This window comes from Trypanosoma conorhini (assembly GCF_003719485.1).
Source record: "Trypanosoma conorhini strain 025E chromosome Unknown Tco_14.4_contig_00158, whole genome shotgun sequence".
Lineage (NCBI taxonomy): Eukaryota > Euglenozoa > Kinetoplastea > Trypanosomatida > Trypanosomatidae > Trypanosoma > Trypanosoma conorhini.
This window is the reverse complement of record NW_021704242.1, coordinates 9,981-24,809: the sequence shown is the minus strand read 5'-3', so window position 1 is coordinate 24,809 and position 14,829 is coordinate 9,981. Positions and strand designations below refer to the sequence as shown.

Here is a 14,829-nt window from a genome sequence, read left to right as displayed (position 1 = left end):
GGAGGGAGGGAGTGCAAGTTTGTCGCTCTCACACCTCTTCCCCCCCCCCGCGGCGTCTGCGTGGGAAATCGTGCAGGTCGCCCCTACGCGTCTGCCAGCCTTAATTCTGTGTTTATCGTCGCGGCAAAAAAGGCGCCTGCGCAAGTGTTGTACTCCCAAATAACTGCGGCGCCGTATTTTTTTTCTTTCTCTCTCTCACGCCTGAAGCGCTGCGCCGCTGCGGGAGACCAGCGTGGGCTGCCCCCCTCCCTCCCCTTCCCCGTCCCTTTCCCTCCCGCTGCGTCTGGGTGCTTCTCTTTGCGTCAGCCGGCCCTCACCTCCTCCCCTCACACCCCCGTCTCCTGCGGCAGTGCAGTGGTGCGCTGCGAGCCTCGTAAGGTATAAAAAAAGGAGGAGGGTCTCGCGGCCCCTCCCTCTCTCTCTCTGTGTGTGTGTCTGCGGCCCCAACTCACGTCCACGTGCACAGCCAAGGAGGAAGCGCTCACTGCAAGCCAAAACAAAGCAGAAAAAAAGAAGAAGGTGGAGATATATATATATATATATATATAAGAGGCTGTGCGTGACAACAGCAAGGGCAAGAAGAGGAAAATAGGGCAATCAGGGAGACAGCATCAGTGAAAAGGGAGGGAGGGAAATGAGCGAGTCGCTTGTCTCACTGCAGTCTCTGACGCCGCTTGACGTCAAGCAGCTTTCGAGGGAACAAAAGCGTCAGCTTCTGCGGCAGCACCGCGAGCACCCGTCTCGCAATGCGAAGGTTGTGCTTCTGCTAGGGAAGGATCTTCTTGCCGGCGGCACCGGTGGCATGGGGTCCGCAGAGCTGTCCTGCATCTACGAGCAGGTCCTTATTGCGGCCCTCGACTGCGGCAGAGTGGACATGGCGCTGCAGTACCTTGCAGTTCTGCAGAAGTGGTTCGGAAGGCAGTCGCTGCGGGTGCGGCATCTCGAGGGGTTGTGCTTGGAGGCGGACGGCAAGGCGGCGGAGGCGGAGCGCCTGTACCGCGCCATCCTGAAGGACAACCCGTCGGATCAGCTCTCCGTCCTGCGCCTTTCCGCCATGCTGAAGAGCGAGGGTAAGTACCAGAGGGCCATTGAGCTCCTAGAAACGCAGCAGGTTTACACCGACGAGGACGGCGAGAGGCACACCTTGCTGGAGGTGCACCGCGGCGACAGCCTCGCCACCTACCGCGAGCTCTCCAACCTCTACTATCTCTGCGAGGACTATCGCATGTCTCTCCACTACGCCGACGAGGCGATGCTGTTCGACGGCAACAACTACCTCTCCCACACCCGACTGGCGGAGCTGTACTACATCGTAGGCGACCACAAGCGCTGCCTCGTTGAGTACGCGCAGTCGCTGCGCCTTAACAGCCACGCAAACAACTGCAGGGCCGCGTATGGTCTCTGGGTCACCGCCAACGAAGTCGTGCGGCAGGCGCGGTCGGCTTCGAAGCGGTCGGACAGTGAACAGGCGACGGAGGAGGCGGTGGCGCTGCGTGAGTGGGCGGAGAAGAAGCTGCTGGAGATCTACGAGGGCAGTCCGATGCTTTCCGCCGTGCAGGCCATGCTGCAGCACGGGGCCTGAGCGGACCACGCACCCGCACGCAAAAACTAAACACAAAAAAAAAAAAGGAAACCCGTGCCGCCAAGGAAGGCGACGGGGGACAAGGAGGCGGTTGAGGGCGGCAACTGCGGCGAGATTGCGCTGGTGGCGGAGGTGCTGCCTGAGGCGATCTGCGAAGGGGCCCACGTGCGGCGAAGGGCGGGAGGGCCGCGGCGGTTGAGGTGCACCCCGCCTCCCCCCGCCGGTTTTTTTTTTTTTCCTTCGCCGCCGCGATACATGGAGTTGACTGTTGGTAACGTAACGTAATAGCGAGGAGGAAGAAGAAGGGAAGGACGAAAGCACAAAAGGAAAAGGATGAAAATTAAAAAGAAGGGAGAGAGAGAGAGATAGGGTCATGAGCCGAGGGAGGCAAAGAATTGAAGACATGAGCAAAGGAAGAACGGCAAAAGGAAATGAATAAGGTGTGGGGCAGGACGGACCAGCAACGGAATTAAACAAGAAAAAAGAAAACAAAAAGAGAGAGAGAACCCGCCCACGAGAGAGGGACGCTGGTGAGGGTGGCGGCTGGTGTAAGTGCAGGAGGGTGCAGAGCGATAAACTGAGGGGGAGACTTGCCCCCCCCCCAAGAACAGCCGTTGCGCCCTCTCCGCTCCCTTCGCAGGAACGGCCCTTTTTACCTCCCCTCTGGCCTGAATCCTTCTTTCCCAGGAGAAAACAGCAACATCAAAGAGGAGCAGACGAGTACAACTGCCGTGGGCTGGCAGTGCACATTCGCTGGGCCGTCCTCCTTGGGCGTGTTGTGCGTGTGTCAGTCATTTTCTTTCCCTTGTTTTTTGCTTCTTTTTTCCCCACCACTCCACCCCTCGCTCCACGTTGCAGCTGCAGTAGACTGCGTGAGCGGTGTAGACGCCCCCCTCCCCCCACTGCACCGGAGACGGAACTTCTACGCCCAGCGGTCCACCAGGAGCGCCGTTGGACTGCCACCGCCCTGCCGCCCGCACAATGAGCGAGTTGAGTGCGTCGGCGAGTGAGACGTACACTAGGTCGTCGCCTACGCCCACCCCCTCCAAGCCGGCGCCCTCTTCCGCGGTGGTATCGGGCGGCACCCCAGCCACCTCCACAAGGCCAGCCCCGGCCGCTGCGACTGCGACTGCCACCACCGCGTCGGCTTCTGACCCCCGCGAGGAGCGGAGGGCGGCGGCGATTGTTGCGGCCGACGTCCGCGGAACGGTGGAGTACCGTGCGGCGTGGGACGTGGAGCTATGGAAGGCCATTCAGGCCGCGCGGCTGCGGCGAGAGTTGGAGGAGCAGAAGAAGAAGGCTCTCGCAGCGCTGGCAAAGTTTGTCAAGTCGCGGGAGCAGCAGGCGACGGATAGCTGCGAGCTGCGGGAGCGCGAGATTGGGCGCAGAGAGCAGCGGCTGGTGGAGGAGGAGAAGCAGGTAGAGAAGCGAAAGTGGCGGCTGGCGGAGATGGAGAAGGACCTGCGAAACGCCCGTCAGCAGCTGGCGGACGCGCGGCGGCGGGCGGAGGCCGAGGCGCAGGCGGAAGTGAGGCGGGCGAAGGAGGACGCCGCTCACGCGGTGGCGCTGCAGGAGCAGCGCATACAGGCCTCCGAGGCGCAGACGAAGCGGGCGGAGGAGCGGCTGCAGCAGGCGCAGCGCGACTACTTGGCCCTCTCGGAGGAGTTTCACCGTTTCCGCACACGGGAGCTGGCGGGGCCGTCTGAGAAGGCGGCCAACATCGAGGCCCGGCTGCGCACGGAGTTCGCGGTGGAGCAGCAGGCGTTGCAGGATCGCCTTGAGCGGCGGCACACGGAGCGTGAGGAGCAGCTGACACGGCGTTGCCGTGAGCTTGAGGAGGAAAACAGGCGCCTAACGGCGTTGGCCACCAAACGCAAAGAACAAATGCGACGCGGCGTTGAAGAAGTGGCGCGGCTCACGTCGTTGAACAGCACTTTAGAAGGCCAACTTCGACAGCAGTCGACGAGGGACGCCGCGGTGGAGGTCGCGGACTCCAGAAAAACAAAGAAACAAAAGGCCTTGGACGACGCGACTCCGCAGGCGCCAGCCGCTGAGGTCGTGCCGCTTGCAAAAGAAATTGAGCGGCTGCGTTGCGAGCGGCGGGCGATTCTGGAGGGCAGCGCGGGTGCGCTGGACGTTGACAGCGACGTGGTGCGCTGCCTGGACGCGAGGATTAACGACATGCTTGAGCGGCTGCACAGTCGGGGCAAACCGCTGCAGCCGGTGCGGGGCTGAGGGGCTGCGGCCGTGTCTGGCGTCGACTACATAGAGGAGATGACCCCTTTGTGTCTGTATTTGTGTCTTTGTTCCCTCCCTCTTTTTTTTCTTTTCATTTTCCGTCCAGCTTTGGTGGCTGCGTCGGCTCTCGTTGGGCCTTGCCTTTCAATTGTGTGGCGCCTGCTTTTACTTCTCTCTGTCTCCATTGTATATAACACTTTCTGTGTGTGTGCGTGGCGGCTGTAGGGGACCCGTGCGGTGGCGGCGGCGTAGTGTCAATGCCCTCCGCGGCGTCGCATCCCCCGTTTAAGTCCGCTGCGTTTCGCCACGGTGTGTTGGGCGGCACCACACCGACCGCGACGGGCAGCGGCCAGGACGTCGACGACGACGACGGTGGCGTGCGGCGGCCTTTCATCGCGATTGCGCCTCCAGCCGCGCCCTCAGCGCCAGCGGTGCAGCGAAGCAGAGGGTGGCGCACTTACCCCAGCGTGCCCTTTTACGCCATGATGCAAGGCCTGCAGCTGGTGATGAACGTGGCCGCGCCCGGGGAGGGCGCCGCGGAAGATTTGAATGACGCCGAACTTCTCAACAGGCTTCCGAAGCTGCAGGCACTGATACAGGATGCTGTCACAAAATATGGCAGTACGTATTACCTAACTTCTCTGCAGTCAAGCTGTAACCCTCTTCTTTATCCTGCAGAAGCTTCCCGCCGGCACACCGGGGCGTCTACGCTTGCCTCGGCCGTGGCAACCACCGAGTTGGACTACTGGGCGTACCTTCAAGCGCTACAGGATGTTTTTTACCGCTTCACTGAGCTGCGTGATCGCTGCTGCTCCGTGTCCGCGCAAGAGGCGTGCACACATCACGTGTTCTTTGTGCGCCTCACAGACCACCCTCGGCTGAAGGATTTAATGGCGATGCTGGCCGTTGAGCATGCTCGCCTTTGCCTTTGCCTCTGTGCCTCTTCAAGGGTGACGCAGCAATACTTTACGCAGCGTGCGCAGGATGTGGGAGTGGAGCTGGAGTGGGTGTTGGGATCCGCGTTGGTGACTGAGCCAGAGAGGTTGACAATGACGGAGGTCAACCCCGTCTTTGCCCTCTGGGACGTGTTTGTGAACCTGCCGCTGCACACCACCTCGCCGACTCACGAGGTGAGTGATGCGGTGGCAGCGATGCCGTCCCCCGACGGCGTCGTCGCCGAGCGTTTCATGCGAAACGTCAGTGTGACACTTGTTTCCTCGCTGCGCTTCGCCGGCAGTGCGTGGAGCGCCCCTGCGCTGCGGCTGTGCGAGGTGGGGCTGCTCTCGGAGGGCGGCCGGCGCCGACTTGTCTGGTCGTTGGTGGCGACCCCGTGCATTGTGCTGCCGCAGCTTGTGCTGGGCCTCGTGCGGCACCTCGTCGAGGAGAGCCCCGTCGAGCACTTTGAGCTGCGCTTCACCCACGAACGTGCCGCAGGGGCCGGGGTGGAGACGGCGGGGGCCGCCGGCCGCGGCGTCGCGTACGTGACGGGGGCTAGTCGCGGGGTGGTGCAGCGGAAGAGTGCCTCCTCCACCAGCGGCAGTAGCCTGCGTGCGTTTAGCCGCCTCAGTGCAGAGGCGTGGCTCTCAGACGATGACCGCCGGCATTACGGCCTTCTGCTGGAAGATGACCCGGTGCCACTGGAGTGCGAGTTCACGCTGGAGGCGCTGCGCTACTGCCGGCAGCTGAGCCCCGCCGGCCCCGCGACGGACGAGGAGTTGATCCACCCGCAGCGCTGGGGCTGCGGCTTCCAGATGGAAAACAACGTGGTGTGCGTCCTGGCCGATGAAGAGGAGTGAGTGAAGAGGGAAAGGGCTTGAGGGAGGGGGCTGCGTTTTTTTTTTGTTGCGGCCCCCCACTTCAGTGAAAGGGGGCGAGATTCCGTGGAGGAAGAAGAAGCAATCTGGAGCGGCGACAGACGCAAAATCACACACACACACACAAAAAGCAAACACACGTAGTATGTAAAAAAAAAAGTTGGTTCTGGCGCATTTCAGTCTCTTTGGGGAGAAGACGGTTTATGCAGCATTCGTTTCTTGCCCTTCTCCCTCTCTCCTCCTTGACTTTTCTGTTTAGGATTTCTTGCGGTTACATTTTCTGCTTGCTGGACGCGTTCACCTGCCGTGCCAGTACAGGGCTAGGCGGGGGGAGTCATGAGGGTGGCGCCGTTGTCGCTGCTGTTTTTGCTGCTGGGTTCTCTCCCGCTTTTGGCTGCGGCCCGGCAGCACATCGTTGTGGACGTGGATGGCTCGGTGGAGGACTACGCCGCGCTCACAAGCATCGCCCAGAGCCCGAAACTGCGCGGCCAGCTGAGTCTTGTCACCGTCTCCGGGGTGACGTGGGGCCACGCCGCGACGCTGGCACGCAATCTCTGCCGCTTTCTCTCCCTTGCGCAGCTGGCGGACGTCACTGTGTCGGTGGGGGCAGTGCAGGCGGCGGCCGACGCGTACGACGCGTCGCTGTCGCGCGGTGGGTGTGGCCACAGTCAGGGGTTTCCCGCCACACCGCACGATGCGCTGCGCCGTGGGATGGCGTACTCCCGTGCCGATGTCACGAGTTGCTTCGGCGCGGCGTACCACCTTCCCGCCAAGTCATGTAAAGTGGAGATGAACGCATCGGAGGCGCTCCATGCAGTGCTCGCCGGCATGTCTGCCGGCGACACTGTGGTGTATCTCGCGCTGGCCAGTTCAACCAACCTGGCCTCGGCGCTGACGTACTTGGGCAGTCACGACCCTGCGCGTCTGCAGCGCCTGAAGCAGTCGGCGGTGGTGCACTTCCTTGAAAAGGGGTACAGCCTCGCGGTGGATGATGCGTCCACGTCCCAAGTCTTGGCAGAGCCCGGGCTGCGTATTGTGCTCTACTTGTCGTCCTTCTACGACCCCGCGGTCACCTTCTCGGTGAGCTCGTGGAGTGAGTTCAGCACCATGGCGAAGGAGAAGGGCGCCTCCAAGGCAGTGGCGTGGCTCTTCAGCGCCTGGGAAGCCAAAAAGTCCCTCGTTGAATCCCGCAGCAGCGACGGCAGCGCGACGTTTTTTAGAGAAAGTGGTCCAGCGAGCAGCCTGGTGACGCTCTGCGCCCTTGACGCCGCCGTGCGCGCCAGCTGCGCCGCGTACCGCACGGCGCTGACTAAAGTGTCGCTTCATTTGGGGCAGCCCACGGACGCCGGGCCCGGCACGCTGCAGCTCAGGATCACCGGCAATAATGTGACGTGGCCGTCCTACCTGCAGGCAACGCCGCGGGCCCACCTTGGCGCCGCACGCTACCTTGCTGCCCCGTCGGCCGACCGTCTCATGCCGCCCGCCACCACCTCCTTGGCGTCCGTCTTTATGTCCGTCTGGTCGGACCTCCTTCGGTCGTAGGCGGGGCAAATATTGCGACTTCTGGCGGTGGAAGGAATTTTCTTGCTGTGGCTCTCCTCGTCTTGTGACGTTGTCAGAGGGGCGGCGGGTGGTGCCGCTGCCCCGTGCGTGCGTGTGTGTGCGTGCCTGCGGGCTGCCGGTGGTTTGCACCGTCCCGCACAGTGGGCGCGCTGTGCGCTTCGTCCTGTCTGCTGGCATGCATGTCGTTTTTCCGCTTTTTTTTTTCCGTTTCGTCCTTCGCGGGAGTTGAGGAGGCGTCAATCTCGTCGTGCGTGGAGTTTGAGGCAGGGAGGAAACTGAGGTGGCGGAGAATAAACAAAAAAAGAAGAAGGCAAGAGGAAAGACAAAAACAAAAGACGAGGAGTGACGGGGGAACGGGAAGGCGCAGGAGAGCAGGGGAAAGCAGCGGCAGCTATTAAAAAAGGGAGAGGGCGGGGGCTGACGCCAAGAAGGGGGCGAGATAACAGAAGGAGAACACCGAAGAAAGCAATAAACAAAAAACAAAAAAACAAACACAAGCATATTTTTGTGAAATCGCGGCTTAGGGCCTTGCCAGTCATGGGTGCTTGGCTCTCGCGGCTGAAGGCGGCGTTGGGCATTGTGCCTGCGGACAAGAAAGTTCGTGTACTGATTTTAGGCCTCGACAATGCAGGGAAGACGTCTATTTTGTACCGTCTGCAGTTAGGCAACGTTGTCTCCACCGTTCCCACGGTGGGGTTCAACCTGGAGACGGTGAACTACAAGAACATATCGTTTGAGGTGTGGGATTTGGGCGGCCAGGCAAATATTCGGCCGTTCTGGCGCTGCTACTTCACCGACACCGACGCCATCATTTACGTTGTGGACAGTAGCGACAAGGACCGCATGGGGGTCGCCAAGCACGAGTTGTACAACCTGCTAGACGAGGACGAGCTGCGGGAGAGCCTGCTGCTTATCTTCGCCAACAAGCAGGACATGGTGGGCGCGGCGAGCGAGACGGATGTTGCGCAGCTGCTCGGGGTCGCGTCGCTGACGAGTCGCACCTGGACAATCGTGAAGAGCAGCGCAAAGACCGGCGAGGGGCTCATTGAGGGCATGGATTGGCTCTGTGACAAGCTGCGCGAGCGGGGCACCGTCACCAACGCCGCGTAGATGTCGTCACCATTCGGGCGCGACACCCACTGACGCAGACGGTGCTGCATGTGCTTGTTGTTTTTTCCCTTCCATTCTTGTCGTCGTCGTTGTTGTTCGATTGCCCGTACGTGGTTTGTTCGCCCTTTTCTGACTTTGAGTCGTCTGTAGGTGTGGCTGAATGGGCGGGGGGAGGTCTGATTGGCTGTGAAAGGCACAAAATGTTTGCCCCGCCCCCTCCACCCCACTCCACTCCACTGAGCAACTTTTTCGTATTTATTCCTTTTGTCCACTCTTTTTTTTTTGTATCTTCTTTTCCCTTTTGCTCGTTTCTCAACTGCCTCCCTTTTGCTGCGGCCCGAACGACAGGCGCCGCATGGCGTGTGAGTTGGTGGGTGCGTGCCACTGTTATTTCTCGCCTCGTTTCGTCTCGTCTCGTCTCTCTCTCTCTCTCTTTCTACGTGTGCGTTTCATGGTGGCGTGCCCTCTTTCCTATAAGCTACACCCGCGAGGTGGTTCGCTGGCGTGGTGGGGCTCAGTTAGAAGGGGAGACTGGGCGCGCCGAACATAACGAAGGGGGTTTCCCCTTCTCTCTGTCTCCCTCTCCACGGGTAAAAATACACACACACCACACACACACACGCACCTACACACACACACACACACTGGTATATACATATATATATACATATATATATATATCCAGGGCGCGAGAGTGTGGGAGAGCGGTGCCACGTAGGAAAGGCTGCAGAAAATGGATTTCCAGGCATTGCAGTCGACGCTGACGGAGGCGCGTTCGGGCTCTTCTTTGGCAAAGTGTGTTTCGTTTAATCAACGCTACGAACTCGTGGAGGAGATTGGAAAAGGGGCGTACGGGACTGTCTGGAAGTGCCACCGTCGGTTTGACCCGCTGCGATGCCCGTACGGTGTGAAAATCATCAACAAGAAGCAGGCGGGCTCGAAAGGGCTTAAAGGGGTGATGGGGGAGGTGGAGACGATGAGCCTCCTCATTCACCCTAACATTGTGCGGCTCGAAGAGACGTTTCAGGACGAGGAAAATCTGTGGATTGTGATGGAGTATATGCCAGGGGGAGAGCTGCGGCACGCCCTTCTCCGCGATGGAAGTTTTAGTGAGACAAAGACGCGCCGTATCACGACGCAGCTGCTGCTGGCGCTGGAGTTTATACACCAAAAGGGGATTGTCCACCGCGACCTGAAGCCGGAGAACTGCCTGCTTTCGGGGGGCGATTTGGTGTGTAAGATATCCGACTTTGGTTTTTCCGTGCTTGTGTGGTCGGACCAATGCCTCATGTCCTTCTGCGGCACCACCGTCTTTATGGCGCCGGAGATATTTTGCGAGGCCAGCTACGGCAGACCGGTGGACATGTGGGCGCTAGGCGTGATGGTGTATCTTATGGTCACCGGGGAGTACCCGTTTGCGGGGCGAAACCAAAAGGAGATCAAAGAGGCAATTTGTAGCGCGCGTTGCAACCTAAAAACTGGAAAGATAGCGGATACGTCGACAGGGCTGCGTGACTTTATCTCAAAGCTGCTCGTCGCGGACCCCACCCGCCGCCTTAGCGCGCGTGAGGCTTTGAAGCAGCCGTGGATCAAATTAGGCATGAATATGGGGGAGTCCATAGTAGAGGAGGCGGAACCGGAAAAACGCGGTTTGCGACCTCGAAGTATTTTTAGGGCCGCCGTCATTGCGCTTATGGCGGCTCACCGCCTGTGTTATCTTCGCTACTGTCGCATGCTGGAGCGGAATGCCTGTGGTGCCTGTACAATATTGCGCAACTTTCGTTTTGCGGTGTCAGGGGTGTATGAGCCGCCCTCCCCCACGCTTGACTGCAGTGGCGTGTTTGCGAAGTGCCCGCGCGGGGTGAGCCTTTTGCTGCCCATGGTGGAGGCCAGCCGCACCATCGAGGCACTTGACGTGAGCAACAACAACATCGATAGTCTCACTGTGTTCCAGCAGTTGGCAAAGACGGTCAGCCAACACCCAACACTGCTCTCGCTGAACTTGTCCTTCAACCCTGTTCCGGCGCTCGCCGGTCGCGCACTGCTGCGCATTGCGCGGAGCCCGCAGTCGAAGCTGCTTCACTTGGGGCTGGACGGGACGTTCATCACCGCCGAGACTCTCTCGCAGATAGCCGCCGCCCTCAAGGAGAAGTCTGGCGCGTCCCCCGCCGCCGCCCTCACCCCCCAGTTGACTCCCGTGGCGCGCACCCTGGAGCCCAACAGCTCCACGCAGCTGAAGAACTTCCGGGTCCCCAGCCCGCGGCAGCAGCTTGGGCTGGTGCACTCCTCCTTCTCCCGCCTGCGCTCCTCGCATCCGTCCGCGCCGCGCCTCCCACCCATCTCTCCTGCGAAACGCCGCTTGGAGAAGTAACCGGCACGCACATGCCGTTTACTCGCAGCCAAGTCCCTCCGTGCGTCGCAGGCGGGGACGCAACTGCGCAGTCGCCGAGGGAGTCGGAGGGGAATTACACCAGCAATAAAAGGCCAAATGATGAACAGAAGAGATCGCATGTGTTTATGCCACCTTGGGCGTGTGAAAAAGTAAGGAAAACTAGTCTACCTAAGAGAAGAAAGGAAAAACAACAACAACAACAACAACAAAAGACGACGGACTCTCGGGCAGACCGACACGCAGAGAGGCAGTGATGGAAACAGCGCAGCCTTTGGAGTTGCATACCTTATTTTTTTTTTATGTATCAAACAGCAGAAGAAGAAGAAAAAATATATATATCAAAGGATATGATGAAGCGGAGGGCAGAAAACGTCCTTGTCAAGGCATCAACGGCATCGATGTGTGTGAGACACAACTTTCCTGTATACATTCGCCTCTTTTTTGGTGGCTTAGAAGAGTGAGAAGGAGGAGGAGGCGCCGCGCTCCGCTCGCTGCGCGCACAAGCAGCAAAAAAAAAGGAACTAATTTTCATTATCTCCCGTACGGGCACACAGGCGCACATATATATTATACGCACACACACCCAGAGAGAGAGAGAGAGAGAGAGAGGTAAGTTAGGGCAATGGAAGCATCCGCCTCCTCTGCGCTGGTGATTTGGGGGAGCACGGGCAAGCGGCTGCAGTTTACCCGGCAGGAACTTCAAATACCCGAGAGCGTGAAGGGACGTCCGAATCATCACTTCTTTGAGAAGCAGTGGGACGCCGTGGCCGGCTTTTGGATGAACCGCGTCCTGAAGGAGGTGCCTTTGCAGCACCTGGCCGTGGAGGACATTGTGCGGTTTATCGTGAGCGACATCGAGAAGCGGTGGGAGCAGCGGAAGAGGGAGAAGGCGCTCTACAAGAAGCGAAAGCGGCTACTGGAATCTGGCAACCTGAACGCCGCCGGGGCACCGTCGCCGCACGTGCTTATCACCAACGTCGTCTCCCTCGAGGCCTACCGGCAGCTGCTGGCGGAAGGTGCGCTGCAGGGGCTGGTGACGGCGGTGCTGGAGAAGGTGGAGGAGATCGCGAAGGAGAAGGTGGCGCAGCACACGATTCTGGTGGACGACGAAGACGGCAGCCGCGACGCCAGGGGCGACAACGCCGGGAAGGTGCAGGAAAAGGAAAAAGACGCGCAAGGCGACGGCGGCGGCGGCGACGGCGCAGGCGAGGACCAGGCGAGGTCAAAGAAGAGGCCACGACTTGAGCAGGGTGCGGATGTGCCTTTTGATGACCATGTTGCCTTCGTGTGTACATTTTCCTCAGAAGCAAAGGCCGCCAGGGTTGTTAGTGAATTGCACGGCAGCAAGTTTGACTCTCGGGCAGTGTTGTGTCGTTTTTACGCTCTTTAGTCTGTTTCCCGTTTGTTTGCTTTTGTACTTAAATTCGCATAAAAACATCTCTCGACAGGGCACTCTCACTCTTTGGCACGCACACACGTAAAAACATATATATATATATATATATATATATATATTATTTGTCCTACTTCCCTCTCTTTCTTCCTCTGCGTGTATGTGCGCGTGCGTGGATGCGTGGCTAACCTGTTGCTACTGCTCTGCACTGGGCGAAGAGGTTTACATACTTGGCCGGGTGCAACTATTAACGGCACGGCGCCATGCCGCTAACTTACTTTTTCTTTCGCATCTGTGACGTGTGCCGCCACCCCACAGCGCCGCTTTAGGAGGCTCAGTAGTAAGAAATGCCCGCGCTGCGGGGTGGCGCCGGCCGCGTGAGGATTTCTGCCTCATGCACATTGACTTCGCTGCGGCGGGCGACGACGGGCGAGCATCACAGTTACCGCCCTGGCCGTCTTGCCCGGCTGTTTCGCCGCTTGTACGTTACCGTCACTCCGCGTAGTCTCCATAGAAGCTTGGCAATAAACCTTCAGGCCGGCATGGAGCGGGTGCAGGAGTTGGAGCGGGAACAGTTGTGGTTGCGGCGGCACGGCTCCCCGCTGCGCGTGATGGGGCTGCCGGAGCACGCAGAGCTGACGGAGGTCCGCTCACGCTACCGGGATCTCGTCTTTGCCACGCACCCCGACACGGCGGCGGGAGAGGCAAAGGCGGAGTACGAGATGATTCAGACGGCGTACAAGATGGCGACCACGCCGACGAGCTTGTGGCATCAAAATGGGTCCGCCCCCGCGCTTTACCGTAGCCTCCTGAGCACCTCGAAGGGCCTCACGCGGCGGGTGGATCGTGTCACGCTGTTCGCTCTCTTCTCCTACGCCGTGATGGGCGCTGTGGGGGTTGTCTTCTCGATTGTTGTGGTGCGTCAGTTTCTCGAGCTGGCGCTGCGCTTTTTTGACCCCGAGTTCTACGCCTTCATGGTGGCGCAGGAGAAGGAGGAGGAGCGCCAGCGCCTGGAGGGGATCCCGGTGGACACCGACCCAAAGCGCCTCGCACCGACGGTAGTGAAGCGGCTTTTATTCCCCGGCCGGTTCGTGCACGGCAACAACAACAACGGCAGCAGCGGCGGCAGCCGTGGGGACGAAGTGGGGAAAGAGCGAGAGGCGTGACGATTGCGCCGTTTTTCTATCCACCTCTTTTCTGTCATGTTTTGACCCCCTTGCACTTTACGCACCGCCTACATTTGTTTTGTCGCTGCGTCGCTGCGTCTGGGGGGAGGGAGGGGGGACTTACTTCTTCGTCGCCCTTTCACTGCACACTCCCTTTCTTTTCGACACCCGCGCAGCTTCTCTTGGCGCCGTGGAAGATTTTTTTTTGTTTTTGTTTTTCGTTTTTGCTTTGGGGCGGCTGGAGGGTCGTGTGTGTGGGAAGGCGCGCACACCTCCGCGGTCCCGTGAAGCGCAGTAGTAGTAACTCCTCCCGGCCCACGTGGGCGCGGAGGAGAAGCAAGGCACACATCCACAGGGAACGTTCGGCCAAACAGGGCCCAGACAGTCGCCACTAGCAACACCGAAAGAGAACACACGAAGGGGGTGAGAAAAAAGGCGGGGAAAGCATTAGCGCGCCCTGCCAACGCCCATGGATCCGCCCGAAAAGGAGAAGCCCTTGGCATGCCTCCCAAGTTCCGACTCTCTCTCATCTCCCAAGGGACTTGCGTCTAACGCTGGCAGTTTTTCTAGCTGCGGCGACCCGGGGAAGACTGACAAGTGCGAGGATACTTTTGTAGTGGGCGAGTACCACTTGTCATCTTGCCCCATTTGCTTGGAGCGATTCACGCTAGACAACCCTGCAATCGTTTTTGTGTGTGGGCATGGCTTTCACCTGCAGTGTCTGGAGAGTTGGAGGCAGCGGGCGTCCATATGCCCTGTCTGCATGAAACCCATGCTGGGTGAGGGAATCCCCATGCTGTCGGCGCGTGATACACGGCGACGAAGGCGGTACAAGGGCGTCAACAGCACTGGCTTGACTGCAGATGCCGCGGAGAGCGGCAGCGTTCACGGCGTGTGCGATGAACCAACCGTAGGGGACCCCATGATGGCACCGCCCCGGTGTGCGCCTCCCCGTGAGGCGGAGCAAATGGCGAACAACCACAGGAACGGTGGCGTCACGTGGTCTGTGTTAGCCGCACTATCTTTCCTCTCGCGGTGGTGCTCCCGCGGTGGAGAGTAAAACTGGGGCCCCGTGCTCTTAAGACCCGTGCTGGAGTGAGAGTAAATCGCAAGGTCCAAATCAAAGGGCAAACAAAATACGAAGCCCATTACCGTCTCAGCACACATGATTGCAACAGTTCTACTTCCTTTTGTGTTTCATGCTTTGTACCTCTGTATTCCTCAATCTACCCCGCGACTGAGGAAGAAGGAAGGATGCGGGAGAGAGAAAGAAAGAATGAAAGGGGGAAGGAAGCAGTCAACACGACACTCCTACCGTCTGCACTCTCCTTGTGCTCACAGATCGAACTAAGGTAAATGAAGCAAATAAACGAGGAAGCTCAGGTTCTGCAGGCTGGCTAGTTGCGCTCAGTTTTTTTTTTCCTTTTTTACTTTTTGGCACACAAAGGCTTCATAAAGCATCTTTTTCTTTCCCACTCCCTCTTTACTTCCCCCTGAAAACCATGTGATGATCGAGGCGTCAAGTCGAACGTTTTCCCCCCACGCCCAGACAAGCGCCACATCCTCCTCTG

General features: G+C 59.3%; 9 protein-coding genes across 9 annotated transcripts, besides 14 other annotated features; all 9 read left to right on the top strand.

Annotated features, from left to right (window-relative positions):
• Positions 1-237: 237 nt before the first annotated feature.
• Positions 238-272: a sequence feature (G-rich).
• Positions 273-525: 253 nt separating this feature from the next.
• Positions 526-548: a microsatellite.
• Positions 549-634: 86 nt separating this feature from the next.
• Tco025E_03485 (uncharacterized protein) lies at positions 635-1,582 on the top strand (the record flags this gene model as incomplete). Its single annotated transcript, XM_029370403.1, has 1 exon — positions 635-1,582. The coding sequence occupies one exon, from the start codon at positions 635-637 to the stop codon at positions 1,580-1,582; it is 948 nt and encodes a 315-aa protein (XP_029229538.1).
• A 472-nt stretch (positions 1,583-2,054) lies between these two features.
• Positions 2,055-2,088: a microsatellite.
• A 475-nt stretch (positions 2,089-2,563) lies between these two features.
• Positions 2,564-3,817, top strand: Tco025E_03484 (uncharacterized protein; the record flags this gene model as incomplete). Its single annotated transcript, XM_029370402.1, has 1 exon — positions 2,564-3,817. The coding sequence occupies one exon, from the start codon at positions 2,564-2,566 to the stop codon at positions 3,815-3,817; it is 1,254 nt and encodes a 417-aa protein (XP_029229537.1).
• A 260-nt stretch (positions 3,818-4,077) lies between these two features.
• Positions 4,078-5,616, top strand: Tco025E_03483 (uncharacterized protein; the record flags this gene model as incomplete). Its single annotated transcript, XM_029370401.1, has 1 exon — positions 4,078-5,616. One exon carries the CDS (start codon positions 4,078-4,080, stop codon positions 5,614-5,616), a length of 1,539 nt encoding a protein of 512 aa, XP_029229536.1.
• A 115-nt stretch (positions 5,617-5,731) lies between these two features.
• Positions 5,732-5,774: a microsatellite.
• A 196-nt stretch (positions 5,775-5,970) lies between these two features.
• Tco025E_03482 (cell wall surface anchor family protein) lies at positions 5,971-7,176 on the top strand (the record flags this gene model as incomplete). The annotated part of the gene is made up of 1 exon (XM_029370400.1): positions 5,971-7,176. The coding sequence occupies one exon, from the start codon at positions 5,971-5,973 to the stop codon at positions 7,174-7,176; it is 1,206 nt and encodes a 401-aa protein (XP_029229535.1).
• Positions 7,177-7,279: 103 nt separating this feature from the next.
• Positions 7,280-7,313: a microsatellite.
• A 176-nt stretch (positions 7,314-7,489) lies between these two features.
• Positions 7,490-7,534: a microsatellite.
• A 200-nt stretch (positions 7,535-7,734) lies between these two features.
• On the top strand, positions 7,735-8,307 carry Tco025E_03481 (ADP-ribosylation factor; the record flags this gene model as incomplete). Its single annotated transcript, XM_029370399.1, has 1 exon — positions 7,735-8,307. One exon carries the CDS (start codon positions 7,735-7,737, stop codon positions 8,305-8,307), a length of 573 nt encoding a protein of 190 aa, XP_029229534.1.
• A 392-nt stretch (positions 8,308-8,699) lies between these two features.
• Positions 8,700-8,745: a microsatellite.
• A 160-nt stretch (positions 8,746-8,905) lies between these two features.
• Positions 8,906-8,952: a microsatellite.
• A 3-nt stretch (positions 8,953-8,955) lies between these two features.
• Positions 8,956-8,988: a microsatellite.
• A 52-nt stretch (positions 8,989-9,040) lies between these two features.
• On the top strand, positions 9,041-10,678 carry Tco025E_03480 (putative protein kinase; the record flags this gene model as incomplete). The annotated part of the gene is made up of 1 exon (XM_029370398.1): positions 9,041-10,678. The coding sequence occupies one exon, from the start codon at positions 9,041-9,043 to the stop codon at positions 10,676-10,678; it is 1,638 nt and encodes a 545-aa protein (XP_029229533.1).
• A 204-nt stretch (positions 10,679-10,882) lies between these two features.
• Positions 10,883-10,908: a microsatellite.
• A 376-nt stretch (positions 10,909-11,284) lies between these two features.
• Positions 11,285-11,308: a microsatellite.
• Positions 11,309-11,321: 13 nt separating this feature from the next.
• On the top strand, positions 11,322-12,089 carry Tco025E_03479 (uncharacterized protein; the record flags this gene model as incomplete). The annotated part of the gene is made up of 1 exon (XM_029370397.1): positions 11,322-12,089. The coding sequence occupies one exon, from the start codon at positions 11,322-11,324 to the stop codon at positions 12,087-12,089; it is 768 nt and encodes a 255-aa protein (XP_029229532.1).
• Positions 12,090-12,184: 95 nt separating this feature from the next.
• Positions 12,185-12,214: a microsatellite.
• A 225-nt stretch (positions 12,215-12,439) lies between these two features.
• Positions 12,440-13,258, top strand: Tco025E_03478 (chaperone protein DNAJ; the record flags this gene model as incomplete). Its single annotated transcript, XM_029370396.1, has 1 exon — positions 12,440-13,258. One exon carries the CDS (start codon positions 12,440-12,442, stop codon positions 13,256-13,258), a length of 819 nt encoding a protein of 272 aa, XP_029229531.1.
• A 198-nt stretch (positions 13,259-13,456) lies between these two features.
• Positions 13,457-13,489: a microsatellite.
• Positions 13,490-13,727: 238 nt separating this feature from the next.
• Positions 13,728-14,318, top strand: Tco025E_03477 (uncharacterized protein; the record flags this gene model as incomplete). The annotated part of the gene is made up of 1 exon (XM_029370395.1): positions 13,728-14,318. The coding sequence occupies one exon, from the start codon at positions 13,728-13,730 to the stop codon at positions 14,316-14,318; it is 591 nt and encodes a 196-aa protein (XP_029229530.1).
• A 180-nt stretch (positions 14,319-14,498) lies between these two features.
• Positions 14,499-14,552: a microsatellite.
• Between the last annotated feature and the right edge of the window lie 277 nt (positions 14,553-14,829).